At 41.6% G+C, this 22,204-nt stretch overlaps 1 protein-coding gene across 1 annotated transcript in view; it reads left to right on the forward strand.

Annotated features, from left to right (window-relative positions):
* LOC126161992 (protein takeout-like) overlaps positions 1 to 22,204 on the forward strand; it is a 178,999-nt gene that overhangs the window by 89,601 nt on the left and 67,194 nt on the right. Inside the window, exons 2-3 of the mRNA XM_049918192.1 lie at positions 16,806 to 16,901; positions 21,925 to 22,072. Of these exons, the coding sequence (XP_049774149.1) occupies positions 16,806 to 16,901; positions 21,925 to 22,072 (244 nt within the window). The remainder of the gene's footprint in view (positions 1 to 16,805; positions 16,902 to 21,924; positions 22,073 to 22,204) is intronic.

A 22,204-nucleotide genomic window follows, 5' to 3' on the forward strand; every position in this document is an offset into this window, starting at 1 on the left:
GGGATGGTTCCTTTGAAAGGGCACGACCGACTTCCTTTCTCGTCCTTCCCTAATCCGATGAGACCGATGACCTCGCTGTCTGGTCTCCTCCCCCAAACAATCCAACCAAAACCTTAGAAAATAGCGCCCTTAAGAGATTTCGTCTGGTTTTATGTAGTCCACATGAAGCAAATGTCATGAATTTCGTTCTTCATGACAATCCTCGATCGCACACTGCAGGGGGAATGAGGACGCTCCTGCAGCGTTTTCGATGGGAAGTGTTTGATCACCCACCGTACAGCCCGGACATGGCTCCCTCTGATTTTCGTCTCTGATCACATGAACCGCTGGTTATAAACACAACATTCTGACACAAACAAGAAGCTGCAAATCGGCGTAGATAACTGACATAAACCACAGGCGGCTGCTTTTAATGGCGAGGGTTTTGGACAGTTGGTAGAATGCTACGACGTATGTCTCAGTCGGAACGGCAACTATGTGGAGAAATAGCTGGAAGCTGTAGCTAACTGTTTCAACTAAAACATTTTGACTGATCGGACCTTGCTTTCCGAATAGCCCTCGTATTAACACTACTAGCTTTTAGTTTTTCATTATTCTTGGGGACTATCGTCCAAGTATTTTGTTATTATATAAATGTGCAATAAAATTCAGTATTTTGAAATAACAAGCACTTAATTAACTGCTGATATGAACTTTTTATAAATATGAATAACACTAAATGATAGAAAAAATAGAGATTTCATTCTGAATGAGGCTGATCCGTTCTCTTCAGAGTGTTACAGTCAAGTCGCGAGTCGTCATCCAGTGGACAGAAAGCAGAAATGTTTTCAAATGTAGATTAAAGTACTTTCTCCTTAACGGATCCTTCTACACAATAGAGGAATTCTTGAATAGAAAAAATCATTTTTATAGTTCAAATGGTTCAAATGGCTCTGAGCACTATGGTACTCAACTGCTGTGGTCATCAGTCCCCTAGAACTTAGAACTACTTAAACCTAACTAACCTAAGGACATCACATACACCCATGCCCGAGGCAGGATTCGAACCTGCGACCGTAGCAACAGCGCGGCTCCGGACTGGAGCGCCTAGAACCGCACGGCCACCGCGGCCGGCCCATTTTTATAGAAAAAAAAACATATAAGCGGCTAACATGTAGCAAGTTCTATGTCATAACGTTTATCGTGATTATCATCTATGGAATAAGTTATTATCTAACCTAATTAACGCCAGACGTGACATACCTACCTATAACAGTACCGCTTGCAAAGCCGGATACTAAAATTGACTTCTACTCTCGAGAGAGAGTCGTAAGACACTCTTTAGCTCGAGGCAGGAACTTCTATCGAGTTTAAAAGAAAAATTATTGGAGCACAGCTGAGATCATCTCTGTATCCATAACGATAGTTAAAATTTTAGACGAAAAAATGCAATTTACCTATTAAAAGTTGAATTCCTTAGGAATTACGACTGAAGTATACACCCTCAGTTACTTTAGGTGGCTTCATCCAACCCATACTGATGGTCCAAATGGAGCTGTGCAGTGTGCCACGTATTACGAAAGTGTTGCACCACCAATTATACAACTTACTGAAGGGACACTTGCTAGTTACGGCTATTCTTGCTGTATGAAACAGATTTCCGTTTCTTTGAAAGAAAAGCATTTCATTTCTATACAAAACTGTAACAGTCTCATCTTGGTATGTTACCCACATAACTTAGGGGGATCTAACTAACAAGACAAGAAATACTAGCGTCTGTTATATACGGAGTGACACACATGATTCTTCTTATTGTGTGAGGAAAACCTTAGGGTTAACATTAATTTATCCGTTGTTCTAGCTGCAGTTTTTTTTATTTTCTTTTACATTACCTTTTAGCAGTAAATATTTACAGTCAGCTGTTAAGCTTTCTGTTCAGCACTACGCAAATTGTTCTGCATTACGTAGCATGTTTTGTCCAACTGGTGAAGAATGTCTAAAAAGAAACAGCAACTACAGCAGTATTATGTAATTTTTAGGCTTGTGAGTCTTTCAACCACTGTCTTCTCTAAGAAGTATAACAAATATAATAAAGTTTAGAAAGAAAATAAAGTATTAAAATGTACATGTTAGTAGTGACAATTTGTATTTTCATTCAATACGTGTTAGTTACAACTTTCGCTTCTCGGAAATCATTACTACGCACTGACAACTCGACAGACCTCTACGGTGATTTAATCGCCACTACTCATAGTTCCCGCTAGAATGTATCGGAGGTCAGCTAGTCAACGAAACACGAAGAGATGAAAATCCACATCCATGGTTCGCCGCAGATCACGGACACGTGGTGATTATCGTCTGCCAGTCTTAGGCAAGGTGCACGACATACCGGCAGTTGCATGAACAGAGAATAGACAGAAATAGACCGGCAAAAAGATACCGCACTAGAGTAATTATTTCAGCTTACCAGAATCAAAACAATTTGCGCAATGGAAGAGTTATGTCGCAAACTGCGATTTCGAAAGCTTTCATTGCCGTCATATTTTACGGTTGCGGAGCAGTCCCTGAGTCCCTGGACGCCGCTGCTGAGTGGCTGTTGCCCCCCCCCCCCCCCCCCCCCCAGCACGTACCGCCTCCTGAGACCGCAGGACGGCCTCGTCTGGGCGCACAGCCGCCGCCCAAGCTTTGCACACCTCGGAAATTGTGTGGCTGTCCGTATGTCGATAGGTGTAAAGCGGCAGCTGATACGGCTGATTATAGGCACTGGTCTGGAGCAACACGCTAACCGCTCGCTTCTCTGCTGTTCGGTCAACTGTTATACTCTAGTGAGTGCAGCAACGAAGCTTGCTGATATTTGAAATGTTCCTTCTTGTCTGTCGTCTCGGAGCTTCCCTAACGTCTGGCAAACACCCGCTCGCGGCTGCGGCCAGAGTTCACACACTCTCAAGCCGTCGGCACACGAGAAGAGCTGCCTCTGCGGGTAGACCAGGGCAGGATTATTTGTATGGACTTAAGTTTCTTCTCTTTTAAAATGTTCCTTAGAGAGTCTGTTTTTAGGATTCATTCATATAAAGTGTGCTTCAAATGTTAAAATATACTGAATAGCCAAAAGAAACTGGTACGCCTGCCTAATATTGTGTAGGGTCCCCATAGGCACGCAGAAGTGCCGCAACATGACGTAGCATAGACTCGATTAATGTCTGAAGTAGTGCTGGAGGGAACTGACATCATGAATCCTGCAGGGCTATCCGTAAGAGTACGAGGGGGTGGACATCTCTTCTGAACAGCACGTTGCAAGGCATCCCAGACATGCTCAATAATGTTCATGTCTGGGGAGTTTGGTGTCCAGCGGAATGTTTAAACTCAGAAGAGTGTTCCTGGAGCCACTGTGTAGCAATTCTGGACGTGTGAGGCGTCGCATTGTCCTGCTGAAATTAAAGAATGCAAGCGATCAGTCAGGATGGTTACGTACGTGTCACGTGTCAGAGTCGTATCTAGACGAATCAGGGGTCCCATGTCACTCGAAATGCACACACCCCACTCCATTACAGAGCCTCCACCTGCTGACATGCCGGATTCATGAGGTTGCCTCCACACCCGTATACATCCATCCGCTCGATACAATTTGAAAAGAGACTCGTCCGACCAGGCAACATGTTTCCAGTCATCAACAGTCAAATGTCAGTGTTGATGGGCCCAGCCGAGGCGTAAAGCTTTGTGTCGTGCAGATATCAATAGTACACGAGTGGGCCTTCGTCTCCGAAAGCCTGTATCGATGATGTTTCGTTGAATGATTCACACGCTGACACTTTTCTGAAATAGGCCACTCATAAAGTCTTCTTTCTCTGCCTCGTGATGACTGGGTGTTGTGTGCTGTCCTTAGGTTAGTTAGGTTTAAGTAGTTCTAAGTTCTAGGGGACTGATGACCATAGATGTTAAGTCCCATAGTGCTCAGAGCCGAGCCATAAAGTCTTCTGGATTGCATGTTTGATTTATTCATACACCCAGACAGATGAAAATGTTTTGTAGTGATCTTACAAGCCGTGGTAACCCATTCTTCTTCGCTGTACATTTCCACTTGCCCTAAATGTGTTCACTCATGAAACAGTTGACTGCCGGCCAGGAGCACGACATCAGGTGGGAATACTGAAGTGTACATGAAATACTTGACGTACAATGACAGCCGACCAGAGATCTCTACACAACAAACGTGCGATTCTTCTTCAGCCAATGTATTTTTGCTACTGAGGCAGATAGGAAATAGATTTCTCGACCTACCTCTTCAAATGAGACCATTAACATAAAACATCAGCTTATGACGTAAAAAACTACTTACTGTCGCTGTACTCTCTTCATGATGCCCCATTCAAATCAGCATGTTTCGTTGCCGCACCAGTATTCGTGAGGAAATTGGGTCATCGATAAAGAAATGAATGTCATCACTATCAAATAAATTGTTATCATTCACTTATTTATTTCTTACACAAAACTGTTTCCTTCCCCCTTCTTGATGACAGTGGTATTTAGTAAACTAAGACAGCGAAGAAAAATAAAGCATACATATTATTTCAGCTGTCTTAAGGGGGTTATGCGATAATGCAGACTGCATCTATATGTGCACATTCATGGTGCATCATAATTAGTCGCAAAAACGCATACAGTTGAAAGCACACGATACTAGAAGCGAAAACGTCTCAGTAAACACAGGCCCGCAAACAAATCGCCTGCAACGTAATTGCTACTTTGTATTTACTACTGACTTTATTCTGTGTAAAGAAGGTAACAATACTGTACAGTAATAAGAAACGTTATTAGAGTTACTTTGGTAGAAATGGAAGTGTTTTGAATGAACATGACAACAGTTACAAGACTGCATTCGTAGTTAAAGCTGGTTTTCAAAGTGTCATCCTTGCACCCTGTTGCAAGCCTGTGTCTGTCGCCATAATGAGTTTCGAATACTTTCAAACACACCTGGACCATTTCGAAATTCTTGATTAGCACTGACAAGTCTCTACTCTATTTCTTCAACCGTGTTAACCGGAGTGGCATACTCTACATCTTTAAGGTGGCCCCAAACTCAGTGATCCATGGGTCTTAAGTCGTGTTATCTTGGAGCTCACTGTAAATATCCTCCTCGCCCAATCCATCTTTGTCGATGTTGGTGCATTAGACGTCGTCTCACCATAGCAGCAAAATGTTCCGGAATTCTTTCATGCGCGTACCACATCCTCTGCTGTTGCGCTAACAGATTACCCTCAAGCAAGCCTGCAAGATGATGCCGTAGAAACCGAAGGTAATTCCGTCCATTGAGTTTGTTTGGTAACACTGATGACCCAATGAGACGATTTACCTACAACCACACATTCAATGAAAAACATCGCTGATGTGGAGATTCACGCACAGCATCAGGGTTGGAGCCTAAATGACTCCAAACGTGAGAATTGTGATAATTAAACACATCATCACGAGTGAACCCTACTTCATTTGTAAATAAAATGTTATTGTCAAACGTAGGGTTGCTAACAGCTTGTTATAGCATCCACTGGCAGAGCTTTAGTATAGGACCAGAGTATGTCTCACTAAGATACTGACCGCATTGGACGTGGTACGGGTACATTGCACTGCGACGTATTATTCTCCAAACACTACTCATTCCAGAAATTTTTTCATAAGTCTCCTTGCCGAGATTCCTGCAGAACGTTTCGGCTGTTTCCAGCATTACATCTTCAAGCACTGGTGTAATTCCTGCAGGGTTACACGCTCTCGCGGCATGTGCAAAGCCCTCACTTCCTCGGTGACGTTGGTGTACCCTTGAAACGTTCGACTTTCGGGGTGTCTTCGGGCAGTGTATACTCCTTGGTACAAGCGTGCAATTTCCCGTGCATTGTCGCTAGCCCTAACATACATGATATGCATATCCACATACTTCTCATAACTATAATGTTCCATGTTAGCACCAACATTCGTACAACACACCTGACGCTCCGTAAACAACTGACATGAGTGGTAGTAAAGCCCAGTTTACATGACGACATTGGATTGCGCCACCCGTTGCGTGGAATGAGTTGCACGCATATGGTTTCATATTTGACTGTAGACACGGTGAAACCAGTATACATTTCAGTTTCGTCGTTTTGTGGGTTCCTGAGTCGTGCCTGAAATGGAAGTTTTGGCAGCTGCATGTCGCACGAGTTGTGATGGAGTTAAAGCTTTTTGCATGGAATCGCTGCATAAGAAAAAAAAATAAGAAACTTGTCTGTTGCTCAGCATCCTTGCTGTAATAATTTGTAATGGAAGACCCAAGAAGTCATTTTAATTATCTTAGAATGTTACCAGAACTGTTCACGTTTCTTCTAAAAAGAGTTCGTTATGCGATAAGGAATAAAGATACTGTAATGCATGAAGCACTGTCGCTAGAACTCAAATTACATATCACATTGCGTGCATTACAATCGAGAACACTCGGCATGCTATATGATGCGGTTTTAGTTGGTGATGACGCTTTTTCATTAACACCAATAATTATTAACATTAACAGCAGTAATTATTCGAAGCAGGCTGCATTAAGAAGAGAATGGTTTGCCAACTATTCTCTTGAAGATAGATCTGTACAGTGGCAATATTTCGAAATTCAAACATATGTGAATGGGGAGCACTGCTACGACGTTTTAAATAGGTGAATATTGAATAAAGTATGCAACTTCTTGATTTGTGAAGCCTTCCCTCCTGTCAACAAAATTCCTTAAAAAAATGTCGGCCATTTCTAGCTATGGGATTTTAGTGTTGTAGACGAGAGCATTTTCATAGCTAGAATTACATTTGCGTGTATTTTTCTTAATTCAGTTGCATATGTGGTCCTAATTCAATAAATTTTGCCCTGCAGCTCAGGCATTGTCAAACTATCTGTGTTCTGACCGCATGTGAAGGTCTCAGAAGCAGCTATATATCGCTTATTTTTGTAATCAGCATCACTGACATACCACAAACACCTATGCAAAGCATAGATACTCTAAAAGCAGTCAATTATTCTCCGTTCCTCACTGCATATTTCAGTTTGTTTACACTCTACGAACACACTCTACCTCAAAACTCATGCAGCTACTGTCGCCAAAGTTGGAACACGCCGAAAGTGTTTAGTTTCACCGGCGAGTTGCGCAAACGCAAGGTGCTCAAGCGCATTGGCCAGTAGCGCAGTTGCCTGAAAACTAGTGTCGTCGTGTAAACTAGGCTTAAGACTGTGTACTGTAATGTCGTTTCCATTCTGTTTACAACGCCACGTGTCGTAAATGTAGAAAAAGATCGCTCCATGGACCGGCATACGGAATCACGTTAGCAGTGGCTGATAACGATGAAGTCGCAATTATCGTGCAAACATTTCATTTCCACACCTACGTTTACTGAGACTTTTTTGCTTGTAATATCGTGTACTTTCAACTGTATTGGCCTACGTCATTAATTATAATAGACCCTGTACACACCGCACGTCACTGAGTAGTACATGGTGGGGATACTTCCTACTAATATTAGAGATTTTGTACCCTGTTCCATTCGCGTATTGATCGAAGGAAAATGGACTGTACACTATCTGATCAAAAGTGTACAGGTACCCACAAGTAATGCGTATTTGACAACTACAAATCACGACAGGCGGAGCCGCCAATATGAAAGCCGGCGGAACGTATTCTGTTGTTAGTAGCGACGCAGTAACAGAAGGTTGCATCGGTCAGGAGAGGTCAGTGACTTTGAAGGTGGACTAGTCCTGGGTGTCTCGTGAACAACAAATCCATTAAGACATTTCAGTCCTTCTAAAGACACCCATAGTGATGTGATTGTGAATCGAAAATGCAAAGGAACAACAGCTAAACCATGACCAGGTAGAACTCGTGTAATGACGGACTGGAACCATTGACCGCTGTGCATGGTAGATGTAAAAAATTGTATGACTTCGGCGGATAGGAATAACTCGTGAATTCTTAACTGCTTGCAGCAGTCTGTCTAGCACAATGACTGTGCGTAGGGAATTAAAAATAATGGCGTACAATGGTCGAGCAGCTCCTCATAAGCCACAATTTAGAGTAGCCAGTGCTAAGTGACGCTTGACGTGATGTAGGACAGTACGCCACTGCACGATCGATGAATGAAAATGAGCGATTTGGAGTGATCAGTCACTCCGTAGCCTGTGGCAGTCCGACGGAAGGGTTGTAGCCCCTGAGGGCCGGCAACCCATATTACACCACACAGGACAGGATTGTCTATGCCCAAGGCTTAAAAAAGCACCATGGTAAACACCGGCTATTTACATACAAGATAATGGAAACAGACATTCCAATCACTACTTCCTGCAAGAGGAGATCGAGCCACGGCCTGCAGGAAGTATCACTATGCCGAAACCTGATTGGCTGGAGGCAGCTATTTAAGGGCTAGAACCAGCTCCGAAGTTCAGTTCACTCTGGATGCTGACCTCATGGACTTCCACAGCTGATGATTATGTCTTCATTTCTGAATTGGACTTTTACTAGTGTGTGTGTGTGTGTGTGTGTGTGTGTGTGTGTGTGTGTGTTTGTGTGTGTTACCACGAACCTTTGTGGAAAATTAGAAGTTAACTTTTGTTTGTCTCAGTTAGGAGACTTTTACTGGCATCGTTATTGTTACCTTTCTTTTGTTGTTCAGTCATCTACCTTGTATACGTACATTAATAAAAGTTGTGTTTGTGAAAAATTGCGAATTTTCAATCTCAACAGACATCATGTGTAGTTGTAAAATTAAAGTATGGAAGACGTGATGTTACGGTATGGGAGTGTTTTTCGTGGACAGAAAATTGGAAATTTGTGGTAAGGTCTTATGGGACCAAACTGCTGATGTCATCGGTTCCTAAGCTTACGCACTACTTAATCTAACTTAAACTAACTTACGCTAAGGACTCTGGAACCGCGCGACCGCTACAGTCGCTGGTTCGAATCCTGCCCCGGGCATGGATGTGTGTGATGTCCTTAGGTTAGTTAGGTTAAAGTAGTCTCATAGTGCACAGAGCCATTTGAACCATTTTTACGCTAAGGACAACACACACACACACACCCTCGAACCTCCGCGACCCGGGGGGGGGGGGAACCGCATCGTGAACGGAGTGTGATTCTGTATTGCTCTTAAGAAACCGGTAAAGACGTAAAGACGGAAGAATATGAACGTACTTACGGTATTGTGGACGGCGTACAGTGCAGGAACAGTTCTGAGACGATTACTGTTTGTATCAGCAGGACAATGCACCCTGTCGTGAAGCAGCATCTGTGATGCACTAGCTTGTGGACAAATGGAATGACCTGCCCAGAGTCTAGATCTGAATCCAGTGGAACACCTTCGAGATGAGTTGGAACGTCGACTTTGCTCCAGACCTCACCGTCCAGCATCACTAACGTCTCTTGTTTCGGCTCTTGAGGAAGAATAGGCTGTCATTCCTCAACAGACATTCAGACACCCCGCGAAAGTATCCCCAAAGGAGTTCAAGTTATCATAAAGTGAAGGGAGGACACACTCCGTATGAGTGTCCGCAAATTAGTGTCCGTATACTTCTGATGAGGTAGTGTATAAGCCACAGTATGCACCCTCCCCTCGTATTCTTATGGTCGCTAAGCAAGATATATTATGGAAATATCTGAAAGGTGGAACAGCCTTCCTCGAATAGAGCTTTTCCAAATGTACCCAACAGATTTTCTCGAGAACTTCGTCGCCGTTCTTTCAAAGATTTCCTTTATATTCTCTGGAAATCTTTGTTACACTTTCCTACGGTGTTACCCGAACTCTTAAAATATTAATGGGAGCGCCACATTCGATTGGCGTTTGTTGTCATGCCAGCTACATAAGGCCTTCAAACGCTGGCCACTAAAATAAGTCAGGTCATAACTCCATTATTTTGAAGATAACTGTACCAAACTTTACAATAACATATCAAAAAGAAAGAAGAACCATTTCTCTCTCTTATATTACGTTCATTTGCATAGAGAACACAATGCAGGATTTCTTACTTCACCAAATAAACATGACAAAAAAGGCTATTCATTTGATAATTTCCTACATCGTACGAGACGTATTCCGGTACGGTATTAAACTTCTTAACATTTTTTTTGCAATTACCGTTTCAGCAGAAAATATATGTCTATGTGTGCACGGAAGCACTTAGCTGTGTTTCATTACAGAACAGCTGTTCAAAGAACCGTCCACTCATCCCGGAAACGCAGTGGAAACTACGACAATGCTAACTCTTTGTCGGCGACTTTTCTGCAGCCACGTGGCTGGCGGAAAAGATTTTGGTAATTCATGCGACTGGCCTTGTCTGTAAATTGAGCGGACCAACCGTGAACGGAAGCCTTGAAGTAGGCAACTCGTCTGTCAACAACCTTGCGTGACCAGCTTGCAGTGGGAAACGTTTTGTATCCTGTAAGCCAGTGCTATGCTTGGGACACTGATGTCACATACAACTCAATTGTTAGGTGCTTTTTATGTAGGTTGCTTTCCATATTCGACTGTGATTATCAGGCAAACTAGATGAAAAAACATTTACACATACATAGATGAAGCTGCGGTTATCTGTTTCTCAACAACATTCATGCGTATCCATGGTATTGACTGTATAACTTAGAATATTTTGTTAGAAGAAAAGAGATTTCATGGAATTAATGGTATAGCTAACAATTCAGTAACACTGCGTAATTCCTTTTTTTCTAACGGGGGAAACAGACTTCCAAAAAATTCAATATTAGATTCACAGTTGCTTCTCATTCTTATAACGGCCCTTCGTTTAATACATATCATGGAGTACTTTTCACAGGCGATACAATTATTACAATCAATTCAAATAGGTGTGTAGTGTGCAGCTAAAGAGGAAATTGTAGTCCATGTGCTTGAAAGAGGTATTGACTGATTTTCCGAAAATTCTCTCTCTCCCTCTCTCTCACTCTCTCTCTGTCTCTGTCTCTGTCTCTCTCTCTCTCTCTCTCTCTCTCTCTCTCGCTCTTGCTCTCTCTTCCTCTCTCCTTCCCACTGTCTATATAATTCCCTATTTTTTTGAAGTATCACATTCAATACTGCACATCAAAGGGTACAGTCCCAATCATAAAATTATAAGTAGTGCATGACAAATAGTTAGGAAGCAAAAGAGGATATAAAAAATTGTTTCACATACTGTTGAGAATTTCAGTTCAAGAATAAATTCCTTTTAGTGTTTCCTGAACAGCAGCCTATCCCCCTTTTGCACTTCTTGTCACTGCAAGCCTTGAAGGGAAACGCAAATCTGTACATTAACATATTTTGTTTACTTCTGTTCGACAACGTCACGTAAATATATATTTTCCGCGCAACTCATGTTACCAAAGATTCTTTCTAATGGAAAAGTGTACGATAACAATAATATGTGGTGTTCACCTATGATCACTTTGTAGACAACAGTTTAAACAGTAGGGTATTTCGACTGAAGAATCACAGTATATGTTTTCTCTTATTAACATTTCTTGTAAATAATGAATTAGAAGATTGAATGCCTAATGACACCCATAATCACAGCTAGCAGAAAAATGGCCTTCCTTAAAACAGACTTTTCATGGGAAAGTGGAGAATAATATTGCTATCAAAATCACTGGTCCTGTACTCAATGTCGATAAATGCCTGACAGACAGCAATGCTGAATTTGTAAGCAAGCTTCAACAAACAAAAGGTTCTTCTGCGCAACTCGTTCTGTAGCTTATTTACTGCAAAAGTTTCACGAATTAACTTCTGTTATTAAAATAAAACTTGTTTTCTCTTAAGGTGTAAACGCTCAGCATGCATTAATATTTAAATGCGTATTAAGTTAACCTACTGTAAAGAGACGTCTTTCGAATCATTACGATATGTCGTGCAGGTGACTTACGGAACACGTAAGCAACTAATTCCACACGACGTTTTTTGGAAATACATTTAAGAAATACCGCTTCGCTGCGCTGGCAGTGGCGCTCGACGAAGACATAGAGAGGTACAAATTCTAATGGCAAAAAGAAATTAATACTGAAATTTCGCAAATAAGGAGGGGGCAGGAAGAGGTGGTACTGTGCTGTCCTTAATAACAGTGACTTTAAAAAATCATCGCTTCGCAAGAGATCCTGTAAGACATCTCTACCACCACATTGCCTCTGTCCAGAGGCAACACATGGAAATTCTCCTGGGATCCACTCATTCGAAGATCTAAGTAGCTCATGTAGTACAATATAACATTGTTGTACTAACTCTCGTGAGTTGTAACTAATAACAGCAACAGCCCAACCGTAAAACGGTATAAAATGTGGATAGTAAATTTACGCAGAAAAATACTTCGGTACAGTCATTGTATAACTGCGACTTCCCGAAGAGAGGGAAAGTTTGTTCACACCACAATCACTTGAAACTACGATGTCACTGGTCTTATGCTTTTTTCGTATGTGGTTCTCTTTTTTTGTTTCTGGTGAATTATGGCATAGTAATTTGTATCATAAACCTACCCAATATAACCTGTAGTTTCCTCCAGATTGTAACAGTTACAGATTTAAGTTCTTATTTGATACTAGCAAGCAATGCACGATCAGCCGCAGTTTATATCCAGAGGGCTGGTTACTGTAGTATTATACAAAATAAAAGAACAGTCAGTTTTTGCGTGGGTATCTTTATTTTTTAACACTGCAGTTCTACATATGAGACTAAGGCACCAATGATAGAATTCGTGATACTTTTATTTTAGTACAAGCCATACTAAACAGTTGCATTTCCCGCATTTATTTCTGTAAAACGTTAGGCATAAATAAAGCGCTGAAATAAATGTGTAACGCCACGTAACAATGGTAGCTGGACCTGTAGCTTCAAGTAGACGGGAACGCCCAAACTATTTGACCATAAACTACGCAAATCCCGTGAAGATAAGCTACTGACACACTAAGCAGAACTGCTGCAGGCTAATATCAAAAATTAGGAAAATACTTTCTCAAAAGATTGTTCAAAATATTTACCACTTATGGATTAACAACACCATCGACGTGTATAGGTGTGAAGGATGTATTACTTGGCCCCAGGAATGAAAGGATAATGTTCGAAAACAATACGTGTATTGACGTTAAAGATTTAAACTGCTTTCTGTCTGTGATCTATCATTTCTCTCTGTGAATATGTGGTATGATGGTCGAAGTTTAAAACTTAATATGACTTCCACGTCGTTGAATTCTTTACGTAATTAATATGTTACCGTCGATATTACCAACATACTCTTCCATTTCAAATAAACTGAAATGGAAAATATTTTAAGCAGTACAGTCTGTCAGGTCGTTTCAACACACTTAAACAAGTAAACATAATTTTAGTGCGGGCGTCAAAAGTTTTCGAAAATAATAACAAATATGTCGTTAGCGGATTTCACCCCTTTCCTGTAATTTCCAAACAGTTGCCTGTAACAAAATATTAATCTACACTAGCTATGGTCTTCAGTAAAGCCTCTGACACCACAGGATTCGGCGTTGTCCACGGAATTCATTCTGTTTATTTGATTTCCCATTCCAGACTACCGTATGATAACTGAATATATTCGTAGTATGGCATTTAAATTTACTGTGTTCTGTATTGCCAGTAATTTCAACTGCATGGCATTTTGGATGGAACTGTTTTTCGTAAAAATGTGAAAGTACGTTTTAAAAAGCATGGCTACTGCTTTTCATTCGTTTGTTCCTTAACGATTCCTTTTTACGGATGTTTGTATGACGTAATGAGTAAACTCTCCGGTAATTTACACCGTAAATGACTACGATCTGCATGTGCAGTGTGGTCTTTGAGTTTTTTGTATGGTTATGGAAATGAAGGAAAAAAAGAGGACGAAACCATGTGCCAACACAAAGTGTACTCGTTTCGAAGATAACCGAGGGCATAGCTGAAAAACACCTCCGTGCGACGGATGGATCACCAGCAACAGAGAGAGGTATGGAATTCAAATAGGTGACCAGGGACTTTATGTTACCACCTCTGTTCCCCTTAACGACTGAATTCTGGCAACGATAATTTCATCCGCTGTCAGGATAAGAACGCCGTTGAACTAACCCGTGGTGCACCACGTTCTTTAAACTTGCTGGAAACAGCACTCTTTACGGATGATTCTTACGTCACCGTCAATTTTTTTTAGTCCTGTCGTTCTCAGCTGTATATTATATTACGGTATGTTGGTAATTATTACTTTGGGATTGTCAAATCACAACTGAATAAAACAATTTTTATGTTATACGCGTTTCACATTATTCTTGGCAAAGCATCTTCAGTGGCAGATTTCGTAGATATTGATCTGCATGTTATGTTTTGGTTCCTTTGTTACAGCTGTTCTTCTTCTGATAACCGCTATTTGAAATTTCGTTTTCACACTTCACAACTCTAGGAATTGAAGGAAGGTTCTGATGTTATGTTCTGGAAAAAATAACGTCAAGACGTATGTTCAGTTAAGATCGTTGTGACGTGAGAAAACGAAATTTTAAATGACAGCTATCAGGAGAAGAACATCTGCAACAAAGGAACTAGAATACAACGTGCAGATCAACATCACAAAATCTGCCATTTCAGATGCCTCGCAGAAAATAAACACAAAAAGCACATCCCACAAAACCTGTGTTTTATTCAGTTTTGACTAGACATTCCGAAAGTAATATTTATCAACATACTGCAATTCTAACTTCGACATGATCTGTTGTTATGGTTACATACGTGTTAGATGCTATCGTGGTGAAAATCTAGCATCTTACATTATCGAGTGGGTTGTTGGACAAATGCCAAGTGTGACCGTTTGCACGCCATAGTACAACATGCATTCGAGATACCTATATCCTAAGGAAAAAGTGAGAGCGCGTAGATTTTTGAACCGAAAGTATTGTCTCTTCTTTATGGAATTCCATACGACATACACTACCGGAAATTGTAGACAATGAAGCGACATTCCGATATTGATCCAACTTTGTGGAACAGATCATCACCTCACGAGTACTAAATGGTTAACCTTGGCTCGATTCTGAACTGATATGCTTCATCAGCATTAGTAAGAGGCATGATCCCCATGACAGGAATACAATCTTGTCGTTGTGGCATGGATGTAAACAGCCTCCGAATGTCACCTTGAGGAATTTCTTCTCATTCACATACGCTGTGTCAATTCATAACACTGCTAGATGAAGATTGGTATGGAAGTATACGTCTTTCCATCGCATCGGAAGGGTGATATATGGGTCGCAAATCAGAGGACTGGGCGGCCAGTCAGTAATCCATAGATTCATCAAGGTACTTGAGATGCGAACTGCAATGTAGGGTCTTGCATTGTTCCAATGGAATATGCCATTAGGCGCCCTGGTCGTGAAGGATATGACAACAGAATCCACCATTCCTGCCAGATACTGGCGAGCACTCAACCTCCATTCTACAACTACCAAACCAGTACCCATATCATGGTTCCAAGAGCTGAATACGTGTGAGTCTCAAGAATCGTTGTTTCCGTCAGGTCGTCTGTGGAGACGTTGGCATCGTTCTGCCCGCTACAAGCAGAGACGAGAGTCATCACTGAAAACCACAGAATGCCACTTGACGTCCCAAGTGACTCTGGCTCTACAGTATGCGGTATGGTGTCAGCGGTTAACGAGCCATTGAAACGTGAGATCTGCACCCAGCTTCCAGCAATGAGTTTCGTGGTGGCCCTCTGCCTGTAACCTCTGCCAGAATATCAGCTGCTGTCTGTCATGCCTCAATTCGTCAGAGCCAGTCGAACAATCCTTCGACCTTCTCGTAGTGCAGTCCTTCTGAAAGGATCTATGACTTTTCTCCTTGCCCCACTATTCTGAACCTATATCGTCACCACTCGTTCTGGAGACATTCCACTACAGTCTGTGTGATCTGTGGGAGTCATTCAAGCTTCCTCAAAGCACGAAAGAGCTATTAGCTGCAAGTATGCGTACTGTCGGCATGCTAGGTTGACCAGGAACGTTGAACAAATAGCCATGGTGTACTCACACCATTCATCATATATAGGAATGATTTTCTTTCTGTACTGAAAATAATCTCGTATGAGGATGAAATTTTAATCAAGGTACCCAACTTACATGGAAATACTGGAGTATTATTTGGTAGTGTTCAGTTTGATGGTGTAACACTTTCCATTTCCAGCCATGTACTTCAGCAAAATAAATCCTGCCCATCTGTGCGAGAAAATAGCGACACAGCTTCGAAGAATGACGGACACCATTGCTCTCCTGGCCTGCACTTCTGCGTGACGTTTGGCCCATTGAATATATCTGCAATATGGTGGCTAAGTGCCACACAACATATCGTCGCAGACCTCAAGAAACAACTGTAGGTGCTTTGTGGATCATACAGAAACAGCGTCGAAGGAAATTCCCCGTGAATACATCCAGATCCTTTTTGATACCATACCCAAGCGTTCACAAGTTGCGATGCTAACCCGAGGCGGATTCACATCAAACTGAACTGCTAGTCAGGAATAAAATACAGTTGCGTATCTGATCTTCCGAGTATCTAATGTATGGCATAAATTTTGTATAAGTCATATATATCCTTCCTGACATGTCAGTTTTCGTAATTGTTAGTTCACAAGTTTTCGAATTTTATATGAGCCTTAGAAACGAAATTTTCTGATTTAATTATATGAACAGCAGATTTTAAATGAATCACTGCCTTCCTGGTAGCTTTGATGTGAATGTCTCGTCTTTTCTCAGGAAATTATGTTTGTACACTGTGAAAATTTATGTGCATTTTGTTTGTAGGTAGTGAATGTTTAGGTGTATGTTTTAATGTTTCAGCTCCGCCTTATCTGAAGATATGTCACCGCAGTGATCCAGTCTTGAATACATGCATCAAGGACTCCATAAACACCCTCATACGGAATATAAAAACAGGTAACGAATATTATCCATATTTTGAACTTCTTTTTATGTCTCTGTAAATTCATTTTTGCACAGAATGGTTGCGGGACCTCGACTATTCAATGTAAAGTGTCAAATCAAAAACACCTTCAGCCGTCTGTATTTCCAGTTTTATTTTATTTTTGCTCCTATTTCCGGCATTGCACTGCGCTATCTTGAGGCACTCCGACCGACGTTTAGGAAGAATCCCACCTCTAGTACAATCGAAATAGGGACCGGCATACGCAGATCCATTCGTTCATCAACTGCAGACTGTTAGACAAACATAAAAACCAGAGCGATCAAAGTTTTTTTGACCTGTTTGAGCGTATGCTGCTCCCTAGTTCCATTGTACTAGAGATGGGATTCTTCCCATACGTCGTTCAGAGGGCCTCAAGATGGCTTAGTGTAATACCGAAACTTGTAACAAAACTAAAATAAAATTGGAAATATGCAAGGCTGAAGGCGTTTCTGATTTGAAATTTTTGCTCTTTATGAAATGCTGAAGACAGTAATGACAACGGACAGCTCACTACTGTCTCTTCCACGCTGTGCATTTTTCGACAGCTAGACGTTATCCTGGTTGTGTGTGTGCTTTCAACTACTCTTTCACATGCCACTATAACAAAACTGTTGCGACTGTAAGTCTACAAGGTTCTGTGCGTTGTGATGGAGAAAGGAACAGCCAGTTCTCAAATATTCTTGAAGACTGAGAATCATTTTAACACTGTCACTTCTATGCCATTCTGGCATTTCTAAAACAAAACTGCGCCTGTGAGAGGTAAGTCAGAGATCGCTCTCTTGTCTGTGAGTTATAACAAAAAAATTCTCCCACACATCAGCTACCTCTTCCATTAATGGACGCTAAGTGAACGCGGAATTCACAACGAAAAACCAGTCACGTTGAAGCCATGTGAACCACGACAAGTAAGTCTTTGTCACTACCTGCTGAGTGCCAAGGTGAACATCTTTCGGCAATTAAACTTGTCGTCGTCATCTTTTCGCGGCCATGTTGAAATGTCACGCCGTCTTACATAGCTATGATGAATCTTACACTCTACTGCAGACGGCACGTTCTTATGAAAGTTGGTGACAGATTAAAACTGGTCCCTTTCTAATTTCTGGTGTCACCAGTCAGCAACTCGTCCTTCTTGGCAATGCACAGCTAATGATGGAGTTAGGATTTCATAATTGTTCATAGATTAAAACCGTGTGGTGACAAGTACTAACTGCAAGGTAGTAATGTAGATGTAGATGTACTCGGCTGCAAAATCCCAGTCCAACGCATAGTTTTCATCTGGCATGTCGTTACAAATATAAAGTGGGATTTTGTAGAAAATTATATTGAACACAAAGCTGTATGATTATCTTTTATTATGGATAATTTCGATCTTCATCCACCATCTTCATGATATCTATCCATCGCACTAATGTATACGTCATATGAAAAGAGAAAGTTATATGATACGCAGTTAATGTGTGATTTTTTAACTCAGTGTGCATTCCTTTCTGTATTACAAATTTTGAAATGCATTGTTATCCATGGGGTTTTTGTTGTAGTGCCATCATACGTTTTCTTTATCCTGCTGCACATACACTGCTGCACCACTTTGAAATCTTGTCACAATCCGACTGAATACTAGTGCAACTGGTTTCGGATGGACTTCATTATTGATAACTGCATCATCTGTGAAATTTGTGAGGTTACTACTAGTATTCCAGAATGAAATTTTCACTCCGCAGTTGAATGTGCGTTTGGAAGTTAGGAAATGAGACACAAATGGAAGTAAAACTGCGAGGACGGGTCGTGAGTCATGCTCGGGTAGGTAAGTTGGAAGAGCACTTGTTGGCGAAAGGCAAACGTCCCGGGTTCGAGTTCCAGTCCGGCACACAGTTCTAATCTCCTAGGAAGTTTCGCTATTAATATCGTCTGCGAAGTTAATAACGTACAACGTGAACAGCAAGGGCCCCATTATACGTTCCTGAAGAAGACCTGGTGTTACTTTTACATCTGTCGATGACTCTCCACCAAAGGAAACTTGCTTTCTGCCTATCAAGAAATTCTCAAAACATTCACAAATCTCTCTTGATACCTCATCTTATCTGCCTTTCGATAATAAGCGTAGTTGTGGTTCTGAGTCAAACGCTTTTCGGGAATTAATATATGCTGCATCTGACTGACTGCCTTGGAATATAGTTTCCAGAATATCGTTTGAGGAAAGTTCGAGATGGGTTACACATAATCAATGTTGCCGGAATCCACGTTTGGTGCCATTTAGGAGATCATTTTGTATGTTAAGGATATTTGACAGTAGCTTAACTGATCACTCCGCTACCCTTCTTGTGGTCAAGTCCGATCTGTGGTATCTTCCAGCCAGTGCGGAACTAACTCAGCCTCTAACTCTGTATAGGGTCTGACAGTGATTCCATCTGGCCCAGGAGCTTCGTTCTACCACTCCTTGCCGAGATTCCTGGAGAACGTTTCGACTATTTCCAGCTCAAATGGTTCAAATGACTCTAAGCACTATGAGACTTAACTTCTGAGGTCATCAGTCCCCTAGAATTAGAACTAGTTAAACCTAACTAACCTAAGGACATCACACACATCCATCCCCGAGACAGGATTCGAACCTGCGACCGTAACAGCAGCTCGGTTCCGGACTGAAGCACCTAGAACCGCTCGGGCACATTGGCCGGCTTCTGCTTTAAAGATTTAAGCTGTTTCTCAACACCGCTGACACAAATATCTGTATCACGCATCTTTCTTGTGGTGCGAGAATGAAATTTGGGCAATACCCCTGTATTTTTCTCTGTACAGAAAAATTTAAAAATGAAGTTATGCATTTCTGCTCCTCAATTTCAGTTCCTGTCTCGTCCATAGCCTCTCGACACTAACTTTGGTACCGCTACAGCTTTCACATATTAGTAGAAATTCCTTGACGTTTGTGAGAGATTCTTTATAACATTCTGCTACAGTAGTCGTTGAATACTTCTGGCTCTGCCCTCTACACAGTTTTTCATTCAGGTTATCTACAGTCCTATGCTTTGTTTTACACCTATAATGTTGTAGTCCTGTATGTTAGAAGTTTCTTTACAGTGACTGTATATCATGGAGGATCCTTGAAATCATGAACTCTTCTATTAGGAACGTATCTATCCAGTGCATCGTCAACTATTCTACTAAAACTGAGCCAACCTTCCTCTAGAAGCTGTTCTTCGATGCTAAACGTTTCGAGTTCCTTATTGAAACCGGACACTAGTGCCTCTGTATCTAGTTTGCTGAACATACAAATCCTTTTTACTTTTGCAGTCACTATTGTTACAGCTTCCTCATGTCACTGATACCAGTTTTACTGTGGACATCCTCAATGAGGTCGGGTCTGTTTGTTGCTATTAGAATAGCATACGCCCATTAAGAGTGGGTTTCCAAACAATCTGTTCTATGAAGTTATCAGTAATGTTTCACAGGACCTCTTGTGAGGTCCACCACATACAAAATTGTATTTTCCCAATTGACTGTCAGATGATTGAAGTCACCTTTTATGATGACAGCATGACTGTGGAACTTAGGGACAAGAGGAAATAGGTTGAAACCTTCCCTTAGAAAAATTAATGAATTACTGTGCTGATAAACCTCTTACATTATTTGATTTTCAAACAGCTGAGCAGAACTGAACGTACTCAGACATTTCTCTCTTTACTCATTCTGATCAACAGTAAACTGACACACAATATTTTTAGCGCAACGCAATCTAACTTTCAATATTCCCTACAAAAGAATGGCCCTGACTATCAATAACCTATACCTTTCATGAATCACTTACCCCACAAAAATCTTCATTACTCGAACTACTGCAATACAGCGAGCGCCAATACTGCCAGCTAAATGAAAGATTCTAACTACTGAAGGCGCTAACTACTAATAGGCATACTTAGCAAATGAAAGATTTTAATAGAGAACAAACAATGTATTTACCTTAATAGTGTTCAAAATCATAATATATATCAGTTCATGACATCCATTCTTACAAATTTACTCCTTCTGATGGATACACGTCCAGATCATCCGCTCTCAAAACCCTGCCATCTCTCTCCCCACATCCATCACTGCTGGCGGCTCACCTCCAAATGCACAACGCTACACGCTGTCCATTTCCAACTGCCCACCACTACAATAGCGAATATTGCAACAATGCCAACCAGCCACAGACTGCACACAGCACAGCCAGTGATTTTCATACAGAACGCTATGTGGCGTTACCAACATAAACACCTAAACAGCCTACTTACAAGGTTATCCCTAAAGTTTTCTCTTACATCTGGAGGTGAGTGGTCGTCGATGAAAGGACATGATAATAAGCTTATGCCCACTTTTGATACTGAGTCTTACCAGACAACCTCGCACGCAGCTTCAATTTCCTTCTTGGTGGATTCAAGTTCATTGTCTATTGCGACGAATACACCAACTCCATTTACTACTACCCTATCCTTTAGATATGCACGTAGTTTTTCCCAAAATTCACACTTCTCAATTCCGACACACACTACATGCAAAAACGTACATTGGTAGTTGGACGCAGACTACAAGTGTCACGTGAAGGCAGACAACGCCATGCAGTTAGACGTCCACTGGCGCAGAGAGACCGATTCGCTTCTTTTGGGTTTTAACGGTAGATATGAATAAGGTGATTGCGTTGCTTCTGCATACACATCTGAGCTTATGTCGTTCACAATAGTGCGCAGCACGTCAGTCTAGGCGGTTACAAATAGTGAATGTCAACATCAGATACAGTAAGTTTACACAGTCGTACCTTTCCTTCGGCGCACTTCCAACGTGACGACACACAATTTGCTCCCTGTGATTGTTTCTTCCTATCAGTATCGATTTTTCCTTGCCTGCCTGTTGCTCCCGCATGTTGCCGATTAGGAGAGTCCCGGATAAATTCTCCCCGCAACTGAGTCGTCGTAATTCACAACCAGTTGACGTTTGTAAGCTAGTTATTCTGCTTGTGTTCAGGCTCGCCGTCGCTGGGGGTGCCGGAGACAGACCCTCTACACGTGGACTTCGTAGAGGTGGACGAGGGCAGCGGCAACGTGTCTCTGCGTATGTCGCTCTCCGACATCAACATCGCAGGGCTCAGCGACACCAACGTCGTCTCCGTCAAGTGAGTACACCGCCGCAATCGTATGCTTCTCCAGTTTCCAACTTCTCTTCAGTTTCCCCGGACTAATGGTGTCGAATTAGCACCATACCAATGACAGTGCATTCTTTTGGTGTACCACACCTAAATTTCTGT

This window comes from Schistocerca cancellata, chromosome 2 (assembly GCF_023864275.1).
Source record: "Schistocerca cancellata isolate TAMUIC-IGC-003103 chromosome 2, iqSchCanc2.1, whole genome shotgun sequence".
Classification (NCBI taxonomy): domain Eukaryota; kingdom Metazoa; phylum Arthropoda; class Insecta; order Orthoptera; family Acrididae; genus Schistocerca; species Schistocerca cancellata.